A 16,065-nucleotide genomic window follows, 5' to 3' on the forward strand; every position below is an offset into this window, starting at 1 on the left:
CCATGCTTTCCAACACAATTTTGTTTGAAAACCACCTAATGAAGGCAGCCCACTTGGGGTGACCCATTGAGTGGTCTCTAAATAAGGGGCTTCAACATCTGTCTCTCTAGGCATATGGATACGGGGGTGCGGGGTGCAGATTCTGATCTCAGTTGTGTGCAAATCCAGAGTAACTCCGTGTTGCTGAGATGAGAATCTAGTTAATATGGTATGTTCATCGGGCTATACAGGTACAGGTGCAGGAAATATCCTAGAGAAAGTTTGCTTTCTCCAAAGGCAGAGAAGCTTCAATCCACGTTTAGTCACCGCAGTGAAACATGAGGGCTGGAGACACAGTAAAACACCCCCCCCCCGAGTTCTAACCCAACTGAACCATCACTGCCGTTTGGCCTACTGGCGGCACATGGTCTGCAAGAGACAAGGTGCTGTCAATGCCGTTAAACTTTGATAAGTCAGTGCCTGATGCTTCATTTCTTAACAAGGCAGTTATTTGTTTCCCAGGCAATCGCTGGCACCTGCCTGCCTTTTAAAATCAAATAATAATTGAATATGAGGAAAGTGAGACGAAGGAAAGGAGATTTAATAAAGAGAATCTTTGCTGCAGAGGGAATTTCTTTGGCAGTGATTACGCTGCTAATTGATCAGCGCATTGCCTGAGAGAAGCCAGAGACAACAATTAAACTTAGCGCAGTGGCTGAGAGCAATGTAGTCAACTACCTCCTCGGCTTTCGCTGTCCGCTGGCTTCACCTGGATTGGTCTGTTCATCTGCAAGGAAAAACAAAGAGAGATTCGCAATTAACAATGGAGCCCACAGATCCCCTACTTGTGCTGCTGGGTTTTTAGCGTGCACCTTTTAGCAGCAGGGTTTTCTACATGTGCAGAACGCAGTAGCTATTTAAGAGCAGGCAACAAGAATGCAGAAGGAAGTAATAGGGGTGGGGTGGGGACATGGAGCAAGGAACCTTCGCCCCCTTATTTCCCGACCAGGAGCCAACAACCATGTGGTTGAGGGGTGCAGTGCTGGTGGAGGAACAAGGGGGGCGGAGGTGAGCCCTACACACCCTGCACCCACCGGCAGAGGTCCCCAGGCAGGCCCAGAGAAGAACCTGCTGTGATAGTAGCAGGACTGCTATTGTAGCTTTTTGCTCCCAGGGAGAACAAAGGACAATTTCTGAGATAGCCAGAATTCCTTCTAAAGGCTCGGCTGCAAAGAACAGCCACTGCTACTTCCTCCCTCTCTTGCACAGACTGTAGCATACAGAAAGAGAGATAATGCTATCATCAAACAAGTTAATGCTAAATCATCTGACCTTGTAAGAGGGACATACAGCGTGCTCCTTTGTTTGTATCTTATATGGCTAGCGCTTCCCATTTTTGTCACTCCACCCACCAGTGGCTTGAGTAGTTATATATTTAGGACCTCATAGCCCTTTCCTCTAACCCGCCCTGGTCTCCTTTTACCCTACAGTCCAGCCGGGCTGATTACGTCCCCCGTTATTTTTGGTTAATCTCGGTTGAACAGCAAAGTTGGCCCCGTTCCCCCGCGTTCGGAAAGTATTTCATAACTGTCTAGATTTATTCTAATTGCTCCACAAACATATTTAGTATTAAAAAGCTATCAAAGTGGCTGACAAGTAGGTTAACATGATGGAGGGCCTAGAGGATCCTGCCGCCTTGTTGTCTCGAGAGGGAAGTATACTTAGACATAAAGAGACTACAGTTATTATCAAACTCACATTCAACAGAAGAGAGGTCTGTCTTGCAGCTCAGTGCCTCCAGACCCTAGAGGACAATATCTGCCCACTCTTATGCCCACGCAAGGCCAGTGAAGTCAGGGGATTTGAACCAGCAAAACTAGCAGCAGAATTTGGCCATGGGGGTTTACTTGGTCATTCGCCATTCTCTGGTTTTGGAGTTGTGAGTAACCTTGGCCACGTCTATATACTGACACATTAGTTGGGACTGAGCCCAGGATCTTCAACAGCCAAATCACAGGCCTTTACTACATCAGCTGTACAAGACTGGCTTTAAGGGGAGTAAGTTGTTGCAGTCGGTGCAGCTAGCCACTGGAGGAAGACCTGATCGAGCATCAATGGGGGATGATCCAAAGCCCATTGAAATCAATGTAAAGACACCTGTCAATTTGACTGTGGGCCCTTGGAGAGCCATGACAGCTGGAGTGAAAACTCCTTCCTATAGCTCTGAGAGAAAGGTCTGATGTGATCAACTGCAAGGGGTGTAGGGAAGTAGCCAGAGTCCCGGACAATGGCGAAGGAAACTGACCCCACTGGACTCTACTTTCTGAAAATGGGCAATCAGGCAGGATGGAAAGAGGCGGGAAGGAAGGGAGAGAGAAGAGGCAATGAGCATAGGAGAGAAAGAGGGAGGGAAGAAGCATCCAGTGGAGGGGAAAAAACTGGGGAAATTAATAAGTAAAAGGCTAGTGTAATTTAATGTGCACTATGATTTATGCACTTGACAATTTCTTTATAGACCAAAGAGAAAGTGCTGTGTGCATGGAGCCCATAATACAAATTGAGATTATCTTGACATGAAAGACACCAGTTATAGGGAGACACATTGAGAGGGAAATAATTGAGTTTCCTCTCTCCATTCATAAAACTTTCTTCTCGTGGAGAAAGTCTGGGAGCAGGGAGGCAGCTTAGGGAAAGAGGAGGGGGGATAAAGGCAGAGGGACTCTTCCCTAATGGAGGAATAACCTACCTAGAGGAAAGGGAATTCAGAGAGCTGCACCACTCAGAGTTTCCTGTGCAGCGTCTATCTGGGGAGAGAGATGCAGACAGGCTTTTCTAGGGAGGAAGCCAGGGTGCAGATCCTAATCCAGGGATCTCAGGGTGGTCTGCCAGTGGCAAGAGGCATCTTCATGGACCCCCCTTGTCTCTCCACCTATTGGTTGGCTTTGTTGACCCCTGGAGAGCATGGTACCTTCAGGAGATATACTTCCATGGCTCTCTGTGTTGTAACAACCTGCAATGAATTCAGAGGAAGGATCACAGGTTGCAGGAGGGAAGAGTTTGGAGGGGGCCCCAGGAAGCCAGTCTGTGTGCACATGGCTGGAATGCTAGCTGCAGCTGCAGCACCTCTGCAATGAGCTGTTTTACTAGAGAGCCAGTTTAGTTTTAGAAACATGGAGTCCACTCACAGCTAGCACACGGGGTACATGAAACAGCTGACCAGTGAGCCCTCTAAAGGAGGAGAGCCCATGGAATGGAAGGGGAAGAGCATATTATATCAGCTTTATTAACTTATAATCAGCTGCCTCCCGCCGAGAACTGGGAGGGGTTGGGATTCAGGGGTGGCAGCCTGGGTCCTTTGACTCCCAACCCCCAAGGTCACCCTGTGGGGCCCTCCTGGAGCATCTTCCATGGGGATCAAGTGGCTTCACTCCATGTGCAGAGGGGACCATGGGCCTGGAACGTGTGGGCTGCTTTTCAGGGGAGATCTTGTGGCCCTCTAGGCTCACATCCCAGTGTACTCGGGTTACAGCTGGAGAGACTCTGTGCCTTGAAGCCTGGATCTGAGATTCTCCAAACTATATAGATGATCAGATCGGACATTCCCATTTAGCCTGTGACAGAGATGGGTATGAGCTGAGAACCTCCAGTTGATATCTGAATCCAATAGGATCCAAATGGGTCTGGTTTTCCACCCACTTATACTAGTGTGAGCGGGGAGTAACTCCACTGAAGTTAATGGAATGATGCCCAGGCATAATCAGTGTGAAATTGGACGTAGGAATAAAGTTCCAGCAGGACATCACTACAACATTCATGTAACCACGGGACTGCCAGAAGCCATAAGACAGTACAGATGAGTTACCCAGATATTTTTCCATGGACATCTCACTAGCCCATCACATTTTTCTTCAAAGATACAGAAGAGATTCAGGTTCCGTTTCACCCCTCTCCTGGGCAGTTGCTATTGTGTTTATTGATAATGCCCACCTCCTAGGCAAAAATCCTTTGAGATGCACCCTGCTTCCTAACACATCTACGCCAGAAGTGGGCACAGTGGCAGGGGAATTTTGTCTCCTAATCAAACATGAAATTTCAGCTGGGATTCGCCATGTGAACAGCAGAGGGATCATGGTGCTGAGCAGGAAAAGAAACATCTAGCACAGGAGAAAATAAAACCGTAATGTTGTTAATCCAATTAACAGTTGCCTTTACTGACTAAAGGAAAGAAGTTGGTAAAGAACTGATAGAAGCTAGTGTGGAACAAACAAATGTAAAAGTCTCATTTAAATATAATACACAAAGGCAAACAGCTGAACATTGACAACATGTACAAGTGCTTATATACAAACACTAGAAGTCTAAATACTAAGATGGATGAACTAGAGTGCCTGGCATGAAATGAGGTTACTGATATAAAAGGCATTATGTAAACTTGGTGGAATGAGGCTAATCCATGTGGACGATAATACCCACTATCGGGGAGTGACAGAGTAGGTTGCACTTCTTGGGGAGTGGCGCTATATGTGAAAGGAAGCATACTGATTACTCCAGTTGTACCACAGAACCTCAATGGATGGAAATTTCATGTCTGAACAGTCGGTGTATAGTAGCAGGAATATCCTACCAACCACCTGACCAGGATGGTGACAGTGATTGTGAAATGCTTGGGGAGATTAGAGACGCCACCAAGGCAGAAAACACAATAATGGGAGATTTCAACTATCCTCATATTGATTAGGTACATGTCACCTGAGGACGGGATGCAGAGATAAAATGTCTAGACACCATAAATGACTGTTCCTTGGAGCAGCAAGTCCTGGAACACATAAGGGCAGGGACAATTCTTGATTTAGTCCTAAGTGAAGCACAGGATCTGGTCCAAGAGGTGATAACAGCTGAACCGCTCAGTACTAGTGACCAGGACGAAATTAAATGTAACATCCAGTGGGTGGGGAGGGGAGAATACCAAAGAAACCCATCATAATAGCATTTAACTTCAAAAAGGAAACTACATAAAATGAGGAAGCTAGATGACAAAGGATGGATCGAAATTGCCCTTTTCTTTCATTCCGTCTGAAGCATCTGGCACCAACCACTGTCAGAAGACAGGATCCTGGGCTAGATGGACCATTGGTCTGACCCAGTGTGGCCGTTCGTATGTTCTAACAACACAGAGCAGCAGCATTTATAGAATCACTGGACCACAAGAATTACGGATGGGAATGACCTGTTCATACTACGAGTCCAATTCGCCTTTGTCCATGCGGCGTTAGTTTACTGCAATGTTTGTGGTTCTTTATTCTAGATGATCCTTGTTGGGCTGAAGCTAGTGAAAGAAATGATTTAAACTCAGCAGTGAACTCACCACAGACTAGTCAACACATGGATTTATTCCAAATTCATTCAGCGACACGTTTCAAAGACAGAACGGCTCCCTTTGATCTGATTCATTGAGAAAGGACCTCTTACAGTCCACCTGTTTTGGGCTCTTATATGGCCCCAAATAAGCAGCATCTGCGTGTCTCGCAATCTTCAGTGTACTTCTCCTCGTCTAATCTCTGTGAATGAGGGCAGGGCTTTTATGCTCCTTTCACAGATACATCGAGTGTAAGGCCAGGAAGGACCCTAGCGATCGTTTAGTCTGACCACACTGGCTGCTCTGGGCTCCCACTCTGCGGGGCTGTCATGACAGCGCTTTGTTGTAGATGGAGACTGCGGTGCAGAGAGACTAAGTGACTTGACTAAGGTCGCACAAGAAGTCTGCGGGAGGAAAGAGAATTCAACCCAGGCCTGAAGCGATTGCTCTAACCACTAAGCCATCTTTCCTCATCCAGAAACATTGCACCTGAACACCTGCATATTACAGGCCGACATATCTCACATCGTGCAATCCTCCTTATTGCAGGCTTTATTCCTAAATCTTTCTCCAGGCAGGAGACCCAAGGCGTATTCCCAGCTCTGCCCCGTCCTCAGGCAAGTCATGTCAGTGCCCCGGGCCTCAGTTTTCCCACCTGAGTTGGGACTTCTGTGGGTGCTGTTGTTTTCCAACTCCCATGCCCATTTGATCTGCCTCCATTACAGGAGGGGAACATCAGGCCCTCTAATAAATAAAACATGTAAACAGGCAGATGGGTGATTTGAGAGTTTTTACCTTGCTCATACAAATAACCTCCCATGGTACAACTCTAAGTAAAGTTTTCTGTCTCCCATGATCCTTTGCACCTTGCAGCTTCAGCCCCACCTGAGAGATTGCACTGCAGGGGCTACTAACACTTCTGCATATCTGGGTCCACAGGCGGATGCCCCCCAGCCATTCCCATCCCCCGCATTGCTAATACTGACACCTTAAATACCAGCCAGAACAACCACCCCACTTTAGCCCACAACTCGCCCACCCAGCCCCCAGCTGAATCTTCCCCGCACGTACAGACACAACATCATTTTTCATGTCCAATTACAGCAGCAGCGGTGCCACTGTTAAAAGACAGTGCAGGTACTCCTGTCAGAAAGGGTTTGAGTTACAAGAAGCGATGAATTACAGCAAGCCCTTTTTCAATTCTCTGCAGAAATGAAATGTCAGAGCTTGCTGCTGTATATTTCACAGCACCATCGGCTACAGGCCAGCGCAGGAATTAGACAGGGGACAGACGCTTCTCTGCATTGTGATTTTTTTTTAAGGTTCTTTCCCCCATCCCCTTTCTGCTCCCTCTGGCTTTGAAATTAATTTAGAGCAAGTAGAAGGATCGCCTGGGAATGGAAGGTGGAAAGAGAGAAAGCTGATTTCTCACTGATTCCATCTCTTTCCATTTTCTCTTTTCCTCTCTGTCTCTTCCACCTTCTTCTTCCCCAGCCTCATTCATTCATATTTCTATTGCCATGGTGTCCAGAAGCCTCAGCTGAGATGGATGCCCCATTGTGCAAGGTGCTGTACAGACACAACAAAAAAAAATTCAGACTCTGCCCCAAGCAGCTGGCAAACTGATTTGAGACAGGACACAAAGAGTGAAAGTGACAAGTGCCAGGAAAGGAAGGGGAGGACAAGAAGATTATCGGAATTTGATTAATAATTATGTTGATGATGCGCAAGCCAGAATAGAATCCAGCTTCATCACCCAGAGCTGGGCTGCAACCAGCCTGATAACTAGCAGTATAGGGCCAAATTGTTGGACTCAATGCAGAAATCTTTGGGTGGAATCCTATGGCCTGAATAGTGCAGGACATCAGAGCAGATGATCTCAGGGGTCCCTTTTGAACTTAAAAATCAATCAAAGATTTATAGACACTAGTTAGAGCTTTGAAGGCACAGGGGGAGTGGATCGGCCAAGTAAGAAGGCGCCGTTTCTACCTAGTCACTTTTCTGCCCAAAGCTTCACTTTTAAACCTAGGAGGAAGAAAAGCCTTCATTCTTCACATCCTGTTAGGCTTAGAGGAAGGCAGTGTGGCCTAGTGGGCAAAGTACTAACCTGGGGCTCAGGAAACTCCCAGCTCTCCAACTAGTCTGCTGGGCAAGCCACTTCTTACTGCTCTGTGCCTCAGTGTCTCTAAACGTGAAATGGGTATAATGCTACTGACCTCCATGGAACAGCCCTTTGAGATCTGCTGATGAAAAATGCTATATAAGAGATAATAGGTATGATGATGATTATAATAAATTATAATAATTATTATAGTTTCCTGTGAACAAGTAACAAGCCTGCATCTGTAATTTTCACTCCATGCATCTGAAGAACTAGGTTTTTTTAACCCATGAAAGCTTATGCCCAAATAAATCTGTTAGTCTTTAAGGTGCCACTGGACTCCTTGTTTTTGTGGATAAAGACGAACACAGCTACGCCTCTGAGAGTTGTGGACAACTCGTCATTTCCATCCCTGAAGTAGATTCACAAAGTGGAAATTAGCAGCTTTCCCTGCTCAAGTACAAGCAAAGCCTCAGTTCCCCCAACATGGCTTCAGTTAACGCACAATAGATCACCTCAACACAGCTAGCTCTGTCCTCTCCAACCACTTCTGACTGGTGAACAATTAGGGGAACTTGCAGCTTGAGGTATTAATCGAATAGAGACTTGGAGTTATGAGAACGCACAATGTCATGGTAAAGACTAATCAGGAAGGTACAAGACAGACAGACTGAGGCAGAAAGTTGCCCAGCAAACAGCATGGACCCCACCGCAGAGTAGGGTCAAGCCAGGTCAGTGCTTGGTATCTGATCCTGAGCCCACTGAAGTTGATGGAAAGATTCCCATTGACTCCAGTGTGCTTTGGATCTTGCCTTTTCAAGAGACCTTCAGAAGCATTCAGATGCTGTGTGAAGTGGAGTTGATGGTTCAGCAGGTAGCCCTCTGCCTTCTTAGACAGCACTGAACCAATGCCCCAGCCATTAATAAGCATGAGACACTTGCCTTTGGAAACAGTGTATTGTCAGATGCTTTATGGGTGTATGTTCATTGCCAATAGTGAGGCCCAGGTTGAACTCCATGTTCTGCCACAGACATTGTGTGTGACCACGGGCAAGTCACTTAGTCTCTTTGTGCCTCAGTGCCCCATCTGCAAAATGTGGATAATGGCACAGCCCTACCTCGCAGAGGCGTTGCAAGGAGAAATATAATAATGATTGTGAAGCTCTTTGAGATCTACTGAAGAAAATGGCTATATAAGAGGTTGGTGTCATTACTATAAAAATCGCTTGTGGTTATTAAAGGTCTCATGGCATTTTGCAAGAACTGGGGTGTTAACTGAGAGCCAAAGACCAATTCCAATGTTTGGGTAACTACCCTGCGTTTCCATCAGATGCATTATTCACCTTCATTTCCTGTTCCAAATGGTTGTATGGTGCTGCTGGGTGCAATTCAACTGCGACTATATCACCCCACAGAGTTGGCTTCATTTCACTAGTGGGCAAATGGCAGCTCTCCAGCGGTCAGCAGGAATGAAGCCCAAGGGACGACTCATGTGCTTAAAAGTTAAGCATGTGCCTAAGTACTTTGCTGGATGTGGGCCAGCGTGCTCAGCACCTCTAAAGATTAGTGAGCGAGCCCATAGCCTGCAAAGCATTTGGGGATTCAGGGCCCAACGTTGAACTTGTATATGTGAATAACTTTACTCCCATGGATAGTCCCATTAAAATCAACAAGGCTACTCAGGTGAGCAATGTTACTCACATTGCTAAGTGTTTGTTGCATTGGGCCCATAGCTATTTCAGGATTAAAGGCACCAATGTAAACTATATTAATGTCAAGGTTGGAAAGGACTGGAAATTAACTTACAATTTTACTGTATTTCGTATCTGATTGCAAAGTTCTGGGCCTGATTCTGACTTACACTAGTAACTCCACTGACGCGAATAGAATTACAGTAGTGTGAACCTGCTGTCAGTGCCAGCAGATTCAAGCCAACCCTTTTATCATTTTACTGAAACCAGATTGAAGATCAGATCTTCAGCATGTGTGAATTGCTGTTGCTCTCTTAAAATCGTCAGAGCTACATTGATTTCCACCAACTTTATGATCTTTTAGCTACAACTCAGTGAAAAAAATAACAACTCCAACGGTACTGGAAGAAATTGGCCTGACTGCACCAGCAGCCTTACGACAAACTGGCGAGTGTGCGGATACTCGCTTGCAAAGTAAAACAGTTCGAGCTGCCTTGGTTAATTAAACAACAGTGAAAGGCAACGTGATGATAAAGTTATGGAAAATACCATGGCAGCATCCAGCGGGTAAGTACTGGTAATGAAGAATGTTTCTGAGATTATTCTATCCCAAACCTTATCTGTCTAGCATGGACTCTTAATTCCATTCTCCCCCTCCCAGATGAGACTGGTGTCAGAGCCGTGTACACAAATAGATGAGAAGATCTGAAATGGGATTGCATGAGATATGAAAAAAAATATCTTGAAGGGTTTGACCTTTACAAATCACTCACTGCTCTGGCGCCTACCTTCGAGAATGATTGCTACTGGCCATCCCTGCACTCCAAGAGTATTTTCTATATATCATATAAAACACATTATAATCCATCCATCTAACTATCGATTCATCTTCCCACCTGTCTTGTATATATAGATGAACCTAGAGGGGCTTTAGGTTCAGTGCGGGTTCATGCACAGAAACCTTTGGCTTGAAATCCCCAACTTCTCAACTGAGAAGTGTTTTGGGCTGGGTTGGGAGCATTTGCTGACCTGGTTCATACCAATATAAAGTCTTTACAATTCAAAACATGCTACGATTTGCTCCTTGGAAATTTAAGCTGCCGGGGCTCAACCATGGAGAGCATCAGCACCTAAATGAAGCCAATGGGCATTGGAAGGCTTTCAGCACCTCACTGGAGCGCTCACTGCCTGGCAGAATTAAGCCCTGTATCGCCGCAGGCCTGGAACAATAAAGTCCGATTTTTCAGAGCGAGAGGGACGTCACCAGCTTTGCTTCACAAGAGCTGGTCACTGAACATGCCGCTAGTTTATAGGCAAATCCGCCTCTGAAAGAGCCAAGGATCAGCTCATTCTGTGAAGCAGCCTCACAGCACTGTGCAGTTACCTGGCCCAAATGACTTGGGGGCTGCGCCTGAAAACGCCCTCTCATGCCAGTAGTCCCTTGGAGGCCGATGAAGCTACTCCGACAGAGTCAGGAACTGCAGGATCAGGCTCTTAATGGTCAATTACAAAATCCAATTTGTTTTAAGATTCCAACTGTACTGCAGTTAAATGGCAATTGTGTTCTATGCTATTCTATTCAGATCTATAGTTTGCACTTGTGACCCTGTGCAGAATCACTGGCAAACGCTTTGCCCACGTGTAAGTATTTTGCATGGCCACAATCCTTAACAATCAGCCATGAAATTAGAGTAGTGTAAATTATTTAGTCAATTTCACCCAGTGCCAGATGCAGCAGGTAAAATTCTGTTCTCCCATTGGAGAACATCCTTCTTGGAGAGCACTCTATGCCTGTGTCCCATTTGCAAGATGTGCTCTCCTTTATGCCAGGACAACTCCGTTGCAAGCCATGCCGTAGGACTGCCCCTGTGCCTTCTTTTGGGAGGCTAACATTGCTGGCAGTGCCATTGCCCTGAGCATGTTTGCATTCTCTTACTTCTGCCGCATTGTGCCCCTCTGCAGGGCCAAGCAAAACCTTGACCCATCTTTGCTCGATTTACAGCTAGAAGATAATGGGCTATGTCATTGGTCCTGCAAAGTCCTCTTTGCACCGCTCTGACAGAACAAAGGGGATGTAAGGCCACCCTAAGGGGGCGGGGATGGTGGTGAATGGCAGCTTGTGTAGATGTACTCATGCTGGCCATAGTCTAAGAAGAGAAGGGAAGACACTGTGGTGCACGAGTGAATACATACCCAGGGGTGTCAGGCAGGTTTGGGTGCTGATGCCCATGTCATCCCATCCTCACTTCTATTTTTAGCAAGCTAGCACAGGTAGCTCTACGGGAGCTGCCATTCACATGCTCGGCTGCAATGCCAACAGACCATAAGTGAGCGAACCACGGTGGGGGAGGTAATATCTTTTATTGGACCAACTTCTGTTGGTGAATGAGATAAGCGTTCGAGCTACAAGGAGCTCTTCTTCAGGTCTGGAAAAGGTAAGCAGAGTGTCAGAGCTAATTACAAGGTGGGACAGACTGTTTAGCACAAGGGTTAAGCACTTGTTCTAGGAGACCATTTAAGATGAAGTGGCCAAATAACACCTCTGTAGTCTTCAGACATAGGAGGGTTAGTGGGTTACAGAGTGTTATTATGAGTCATCAAGCCAATATCTCTGCTGAGTCCATGGTAGTCCATGGTTTTTAGTGTCTAGCAGAGCTATGAATTGAAACTCCCAGGCTCGCCAGGTGTTGTGTACGTTTCCTTTGAGGATGAGGACTGTCAGGTCAGATATGGAGTGATTGTTTTGTGAAAAATAGTTGCCCACGGGTGCGAAGATGTTTTTGTCTTTCATTCGAGAGCATAACAAGTGTCTGGTTTCACCCACATAGTTGTTGTTGAGGCATTTAATGCACCAGATGAAGCACATCACATTTTGTGAGAGGCATATGTAAGACTCATGGATCTTGAAAGGTGTGTTGCGGTAGGAATTGATCACAATAACAGTGGAGAGATGTCTGCAGGTTTTGCATCTGTTGTTCTGTCCAGGTCTGGTGCTGCTTTGAGTTGTTGTGTCCTGGTGTGCGGGGTGCTTGCTTCTGAGAATGAGCTTGGCCAGGGTGGATGGTTGTTTGAAGGCCAGAAGAGGAGGTACCACAAGTGGGCAGCTGACTGTTCCCATGACACAAAGGAATCCTTGGTTGACATATGCCACCTCCTGGCATGGTTGGGCACACGGCATTCCAGTAATTCCCACCCACAGAACAGGAAATAGATGCAAGTTGTATCAATACAGAGCCACACTTAAAACCACACCTTTAGTTAAATCTGGGGAACTTTCTCATGTGCACAAGACCTAACTGAGTCAGCTAAACTGAAATAAGCCTGGTTTGAACTGAAATAAGCCTCCTTACAGCCTATTACTCTGTGATTTCAAACCACACCTTAAATTAAACCAGTGGAACTGCACATAGACAAACCTCTTAGCAAAGCACAGCATCTGGCCTCTGATTACTGTAGGTGTGAGCATTAAAACAAGAAAATCTTATTCTTATAAAATATCCGCTCTTGATGGGATCCCTTTAGGGGAAGGACTCTGAGCACTAACTCAAATTTCCTCATCTCTTGCAGGATGGAAGGGCTTATTGAAATCCATCACGTGTCCAGCGAATGGCCCGCTCTTGCCCACCAGGTAATGTTTGTGCCTACTTTTATATAATTATAAGAGCCTTTGTCAAATGAATGTTACCAAAGCAAGTCAAGTGCTTCTTTCTTCAGTTGGTGAGGGAGTAAGGGGGGAAGGTTTTAAAAAGCTCTACAAAGTCCAATGTAAAAGAGCATCTATTCTGATCTCAGTCGATGCTAGGCCTAATCTTCAGCTAGGGCAGACTGGCATAGTTCCAGTAAAGTCAATAGAGTGATGTCGATTTACATCAACTGAGGATCAGACCCATTGATCTGCAAGGAGCTATTCCCCATTTGCACCACTGTGTAACATCAGGTCCTATGATAATGAACAATGCCAGAATGACTACAATGATGAGGACCCCCGACAGATTATACCATCCTTCGAAGCTGATCTGAATAAACACACACCTGGTTGAGGAACAAAGGAGGCTCTTTGATACTGCCCAAGCCAGCAAAGGGTTTACTGTCCAGGCTAAAGATTTTGCTGTGCCAAACAAATTGACAGATAGGGCGATATTTCAAGGCTAATGGGGATTTTTTTCTGATCTGTCATTTGCAGGGCTGGCTCTGCTGCTGGTTTGAGGCCACGCCCCATTCCCCCGCCTCCACCCCCTAAATAAGAAATATTTCCTATAAGAACTCCACTGAGAGCCATCCAGCATGCTCTTATTCCCAAGATTAATGCATCCCTGATGCTTCCCTCTTCTGTCTAATTATACCCAAACATTGCATTTCTTTCTTTTTTCTGAACACCACGCTTTTTTCCCCCTTGCATCAACATGTACCAATGCATGAAACAAGACATTCCATTAATTTCTTCATCATCATAACTTAAACCCAGGACATACCCTTTAAATATTCATTCAGCTATGAAAACTGGGCATTAAAATTTTAATAATGTCAAGCTCATTTGAACTGAGCTCCTGGGGGACTATTACGACACAATTAGAATAAATATGATGATTGATTTGGTGTAAAGGTTCACCTGTCCACGTCGGCTAATGGCTGGAATCCACCAGACACCCTAGCATCACAGCCGAGAGCTCAGAGTTATTTACTCCCTTTTCCCTAACTCCCACTGGCTTTTCGCTAGGTCACTGGCTCAAACCATTAGCTTGCTTGTGTAACATTTTCATCTCTGGTGATGCCCCAGAGTAATGCTGGGGTAAACGAATGGGCAAGATCTCATCAAGAAGAGAAAACTCATTGGCAGCATATATATGTATATTTTGCCATAGCATTTGATCAAAGATCAGAGACAGTAGAAGTTCAGCAATAAACTTTCAGGCAGTATCAGCCATTAACCTTTTAATGGTACATGTCTGAACTCACAGGGTCTGGTTCTCCTCTCACGTGAACCAGAAGTAACTCCAGCTGAAGTCAATGAGTTTGAACCAGCATAGAGGTGAATGAAGCCCAGGGAACAGCAAGGTTTGTTCTAAACAGCAGCAGAAATGGCTTGATGAAAAATACACAGCATGATGTTTGAAAGAGGTGCTGGCAGGATAAACACCACTTACAGGAAACCCTATGCAAGAGCTCACTCTTTTAAAATGACGTCTGTCTCAATCCCAGTGAGTCCTAAACATACAGTGAGATTTTCAAAGCAACTTAGTACACTGTGTGTTTTTGAAATTCTGGGCCTGATTCTACATATGCCAATGCAGATTAGGGGTAGCTGGGGTAAAACTGGGATGAAAGAGATCAGAACCAGACTCTCTGAGTACAATTATATTTTGGGAGACCACCTCCTTTTAGTATCAGAGGGGTAGCCGTGTTAGTCTGGATCTGTAAAAGCAGCAGAGAATCCTGTGGCACCTGACGAAGTGGGTATTCACCCACGAAAGCTCATGCTCCAAAACGTCTGTTAGTCTATAAGATGCCACAGGATTCTCTGCTGCTTTTACACCTCCTTTTAGCCAACAATGCTTGTCAATTTCTTGAATAATTAACACGGGTTGATGTGTATTTAGAAGCTGTCCTGACCAGGGCATATTTATAAGCATTCTCAATGCTGCCAACTCTTATGATTTTATTGTGACACACACAGAAAAAAAGCTTGAAAGCACAAACTCTAAAGGCTTCAACCCCACAAGGCAAATAGAAGACCCCCAAAGTTTACATTTTAAAATTCCCCTGATTTTTAAGACAATTTTGTGAGTTTTGCATGCTTGGAGTTGGTAAAATTAATTCTGAAAGTCTAATTAGCTTTTCACTCTTAATGTAGTTTCAGAGTAGCAGCCGTGTTAGTCTGTATCCGCAAAAAGAACGGAAGTACTTGTGGCACCTTAGAGACTAACAAATTTATTTCAGCATGCGCTTTCGTGAGCTACAGCTCACTTCATCCGAAGAAGTGAGCTGTAGCTCACGAAAGTGCATGAAGAAGTGAGCTGTAGCTCACGAAAGTGCATGCTGAAATAAATTTGTTAGTCTCTAAGGTGCCACAAGTACTCCTGTTCTTTTTATGTGGTTTCTTTCCTCTTTGGACTTTGCTTAGCTTTGACAGGGAGTCTAGTCTGGCCAGTTTCATTTTCCATTTCCTGTGTCTGACCTCACAAGATCCTAGACTTTATGGGCTCTGGCTGCTCAAGAGAATGTTTAAACTTGCCCCAAAACCTGTTTTCGTTGAAGATAAAAAAAACAATAGTTTGGAAATATTTTGACTCATATTGTTTGATAAAATACATTTGTTTGTTTTTAAATCAACTCCCCCTAAAGGTAGGGTCCAATCTACTTGACATCAACTCACTGATGCTAAAATTTGGTAGGAGCCTAAAAGCCAGATGCTGCAAATGAAAGTAAATGTGATATTTTATGATACTTTATTATATCCTCTCTCCTTGTTTTAATATTACGTAGTCACTGCCATAGTTGTTCACGGTGCCTTATTTACCAAGGAAACAAACAAAAGAAATGAACTCAGTGTTGCTAACAGTTACACTAATTTGATGGAGACGGATCAGCATAAGGCTCAGTAATGGAATATTACATTCCAGATAGTTATTTTTTGTTACCAAAATACTTTTAACAATAATGCTTCGCATTTATAAGTGGGCTTTTCAAATAGTAACCAATTAAACCCTGCAAGCCTTGTGGGAAGGATGTTTATCACTATTCTACCAATGACAGAAATTGAGGTAGAAGGGTTAAGCCCGAATTGTTAAAAAAGCCATTTATAGGCACCCAACATGAGGCACCAGTTGCTTGATTCTGTGAGAATTCTATAAGCTTAATTCCCATTTAGGGACCAAAACATGTGGCCAGATTTTAAGAAAAGCTCAGCGTGCTGGGTGGGAATTGCTCAGTTCTGAGCA

At 45.0% G+C, this 16,065-nt stretch overlaps 1 protein-coding gene across 11 annotated transcripts in view; it reads right to left on the bottom strand.

Annotated features, from left to right (window-relative positions):
- Nucleotides 1-16,065, bottom strand: part of CELF4 (CUGBP Elav-like family member 4) — an 866,187-nt gene that overhangs the window by 415,016 nt on the left and 435,106 nt on the right. For all 11 annotated transcript variants that reach the window (XR_012656054.1, XR_012656052.1, XR_012656051.1 and 8 more), the window contains exon 3: nucleotides 718-766. Coding sequence is in view for 2 of the 11 variants with exons in the window: in XM_032779828.2 (XP_032635719.1) it covers nucleotides 718-766 (49 nt within the window). In the remaining 9 variants the exon portion in view is untranslated. The remainder of the gene's footprint in view (nucleotides 1-717; nucleotides 767-16,065) is intronic.

This window comes from Chelonoidis abingdonii, chromosome 6 (genome assembly GCF_003597395.2).
Source record: "Chelonoidis abingdonii isolate Lonesome George chromosome 6, CheloAbing_2.0, whole genome shotgun sequence".
Lineage (NCBI taxonomy): Eukaryota > Metazoa > Chordata > Testudines > Testudinidae > Chelonoidis > Chelonoidis abingdonii.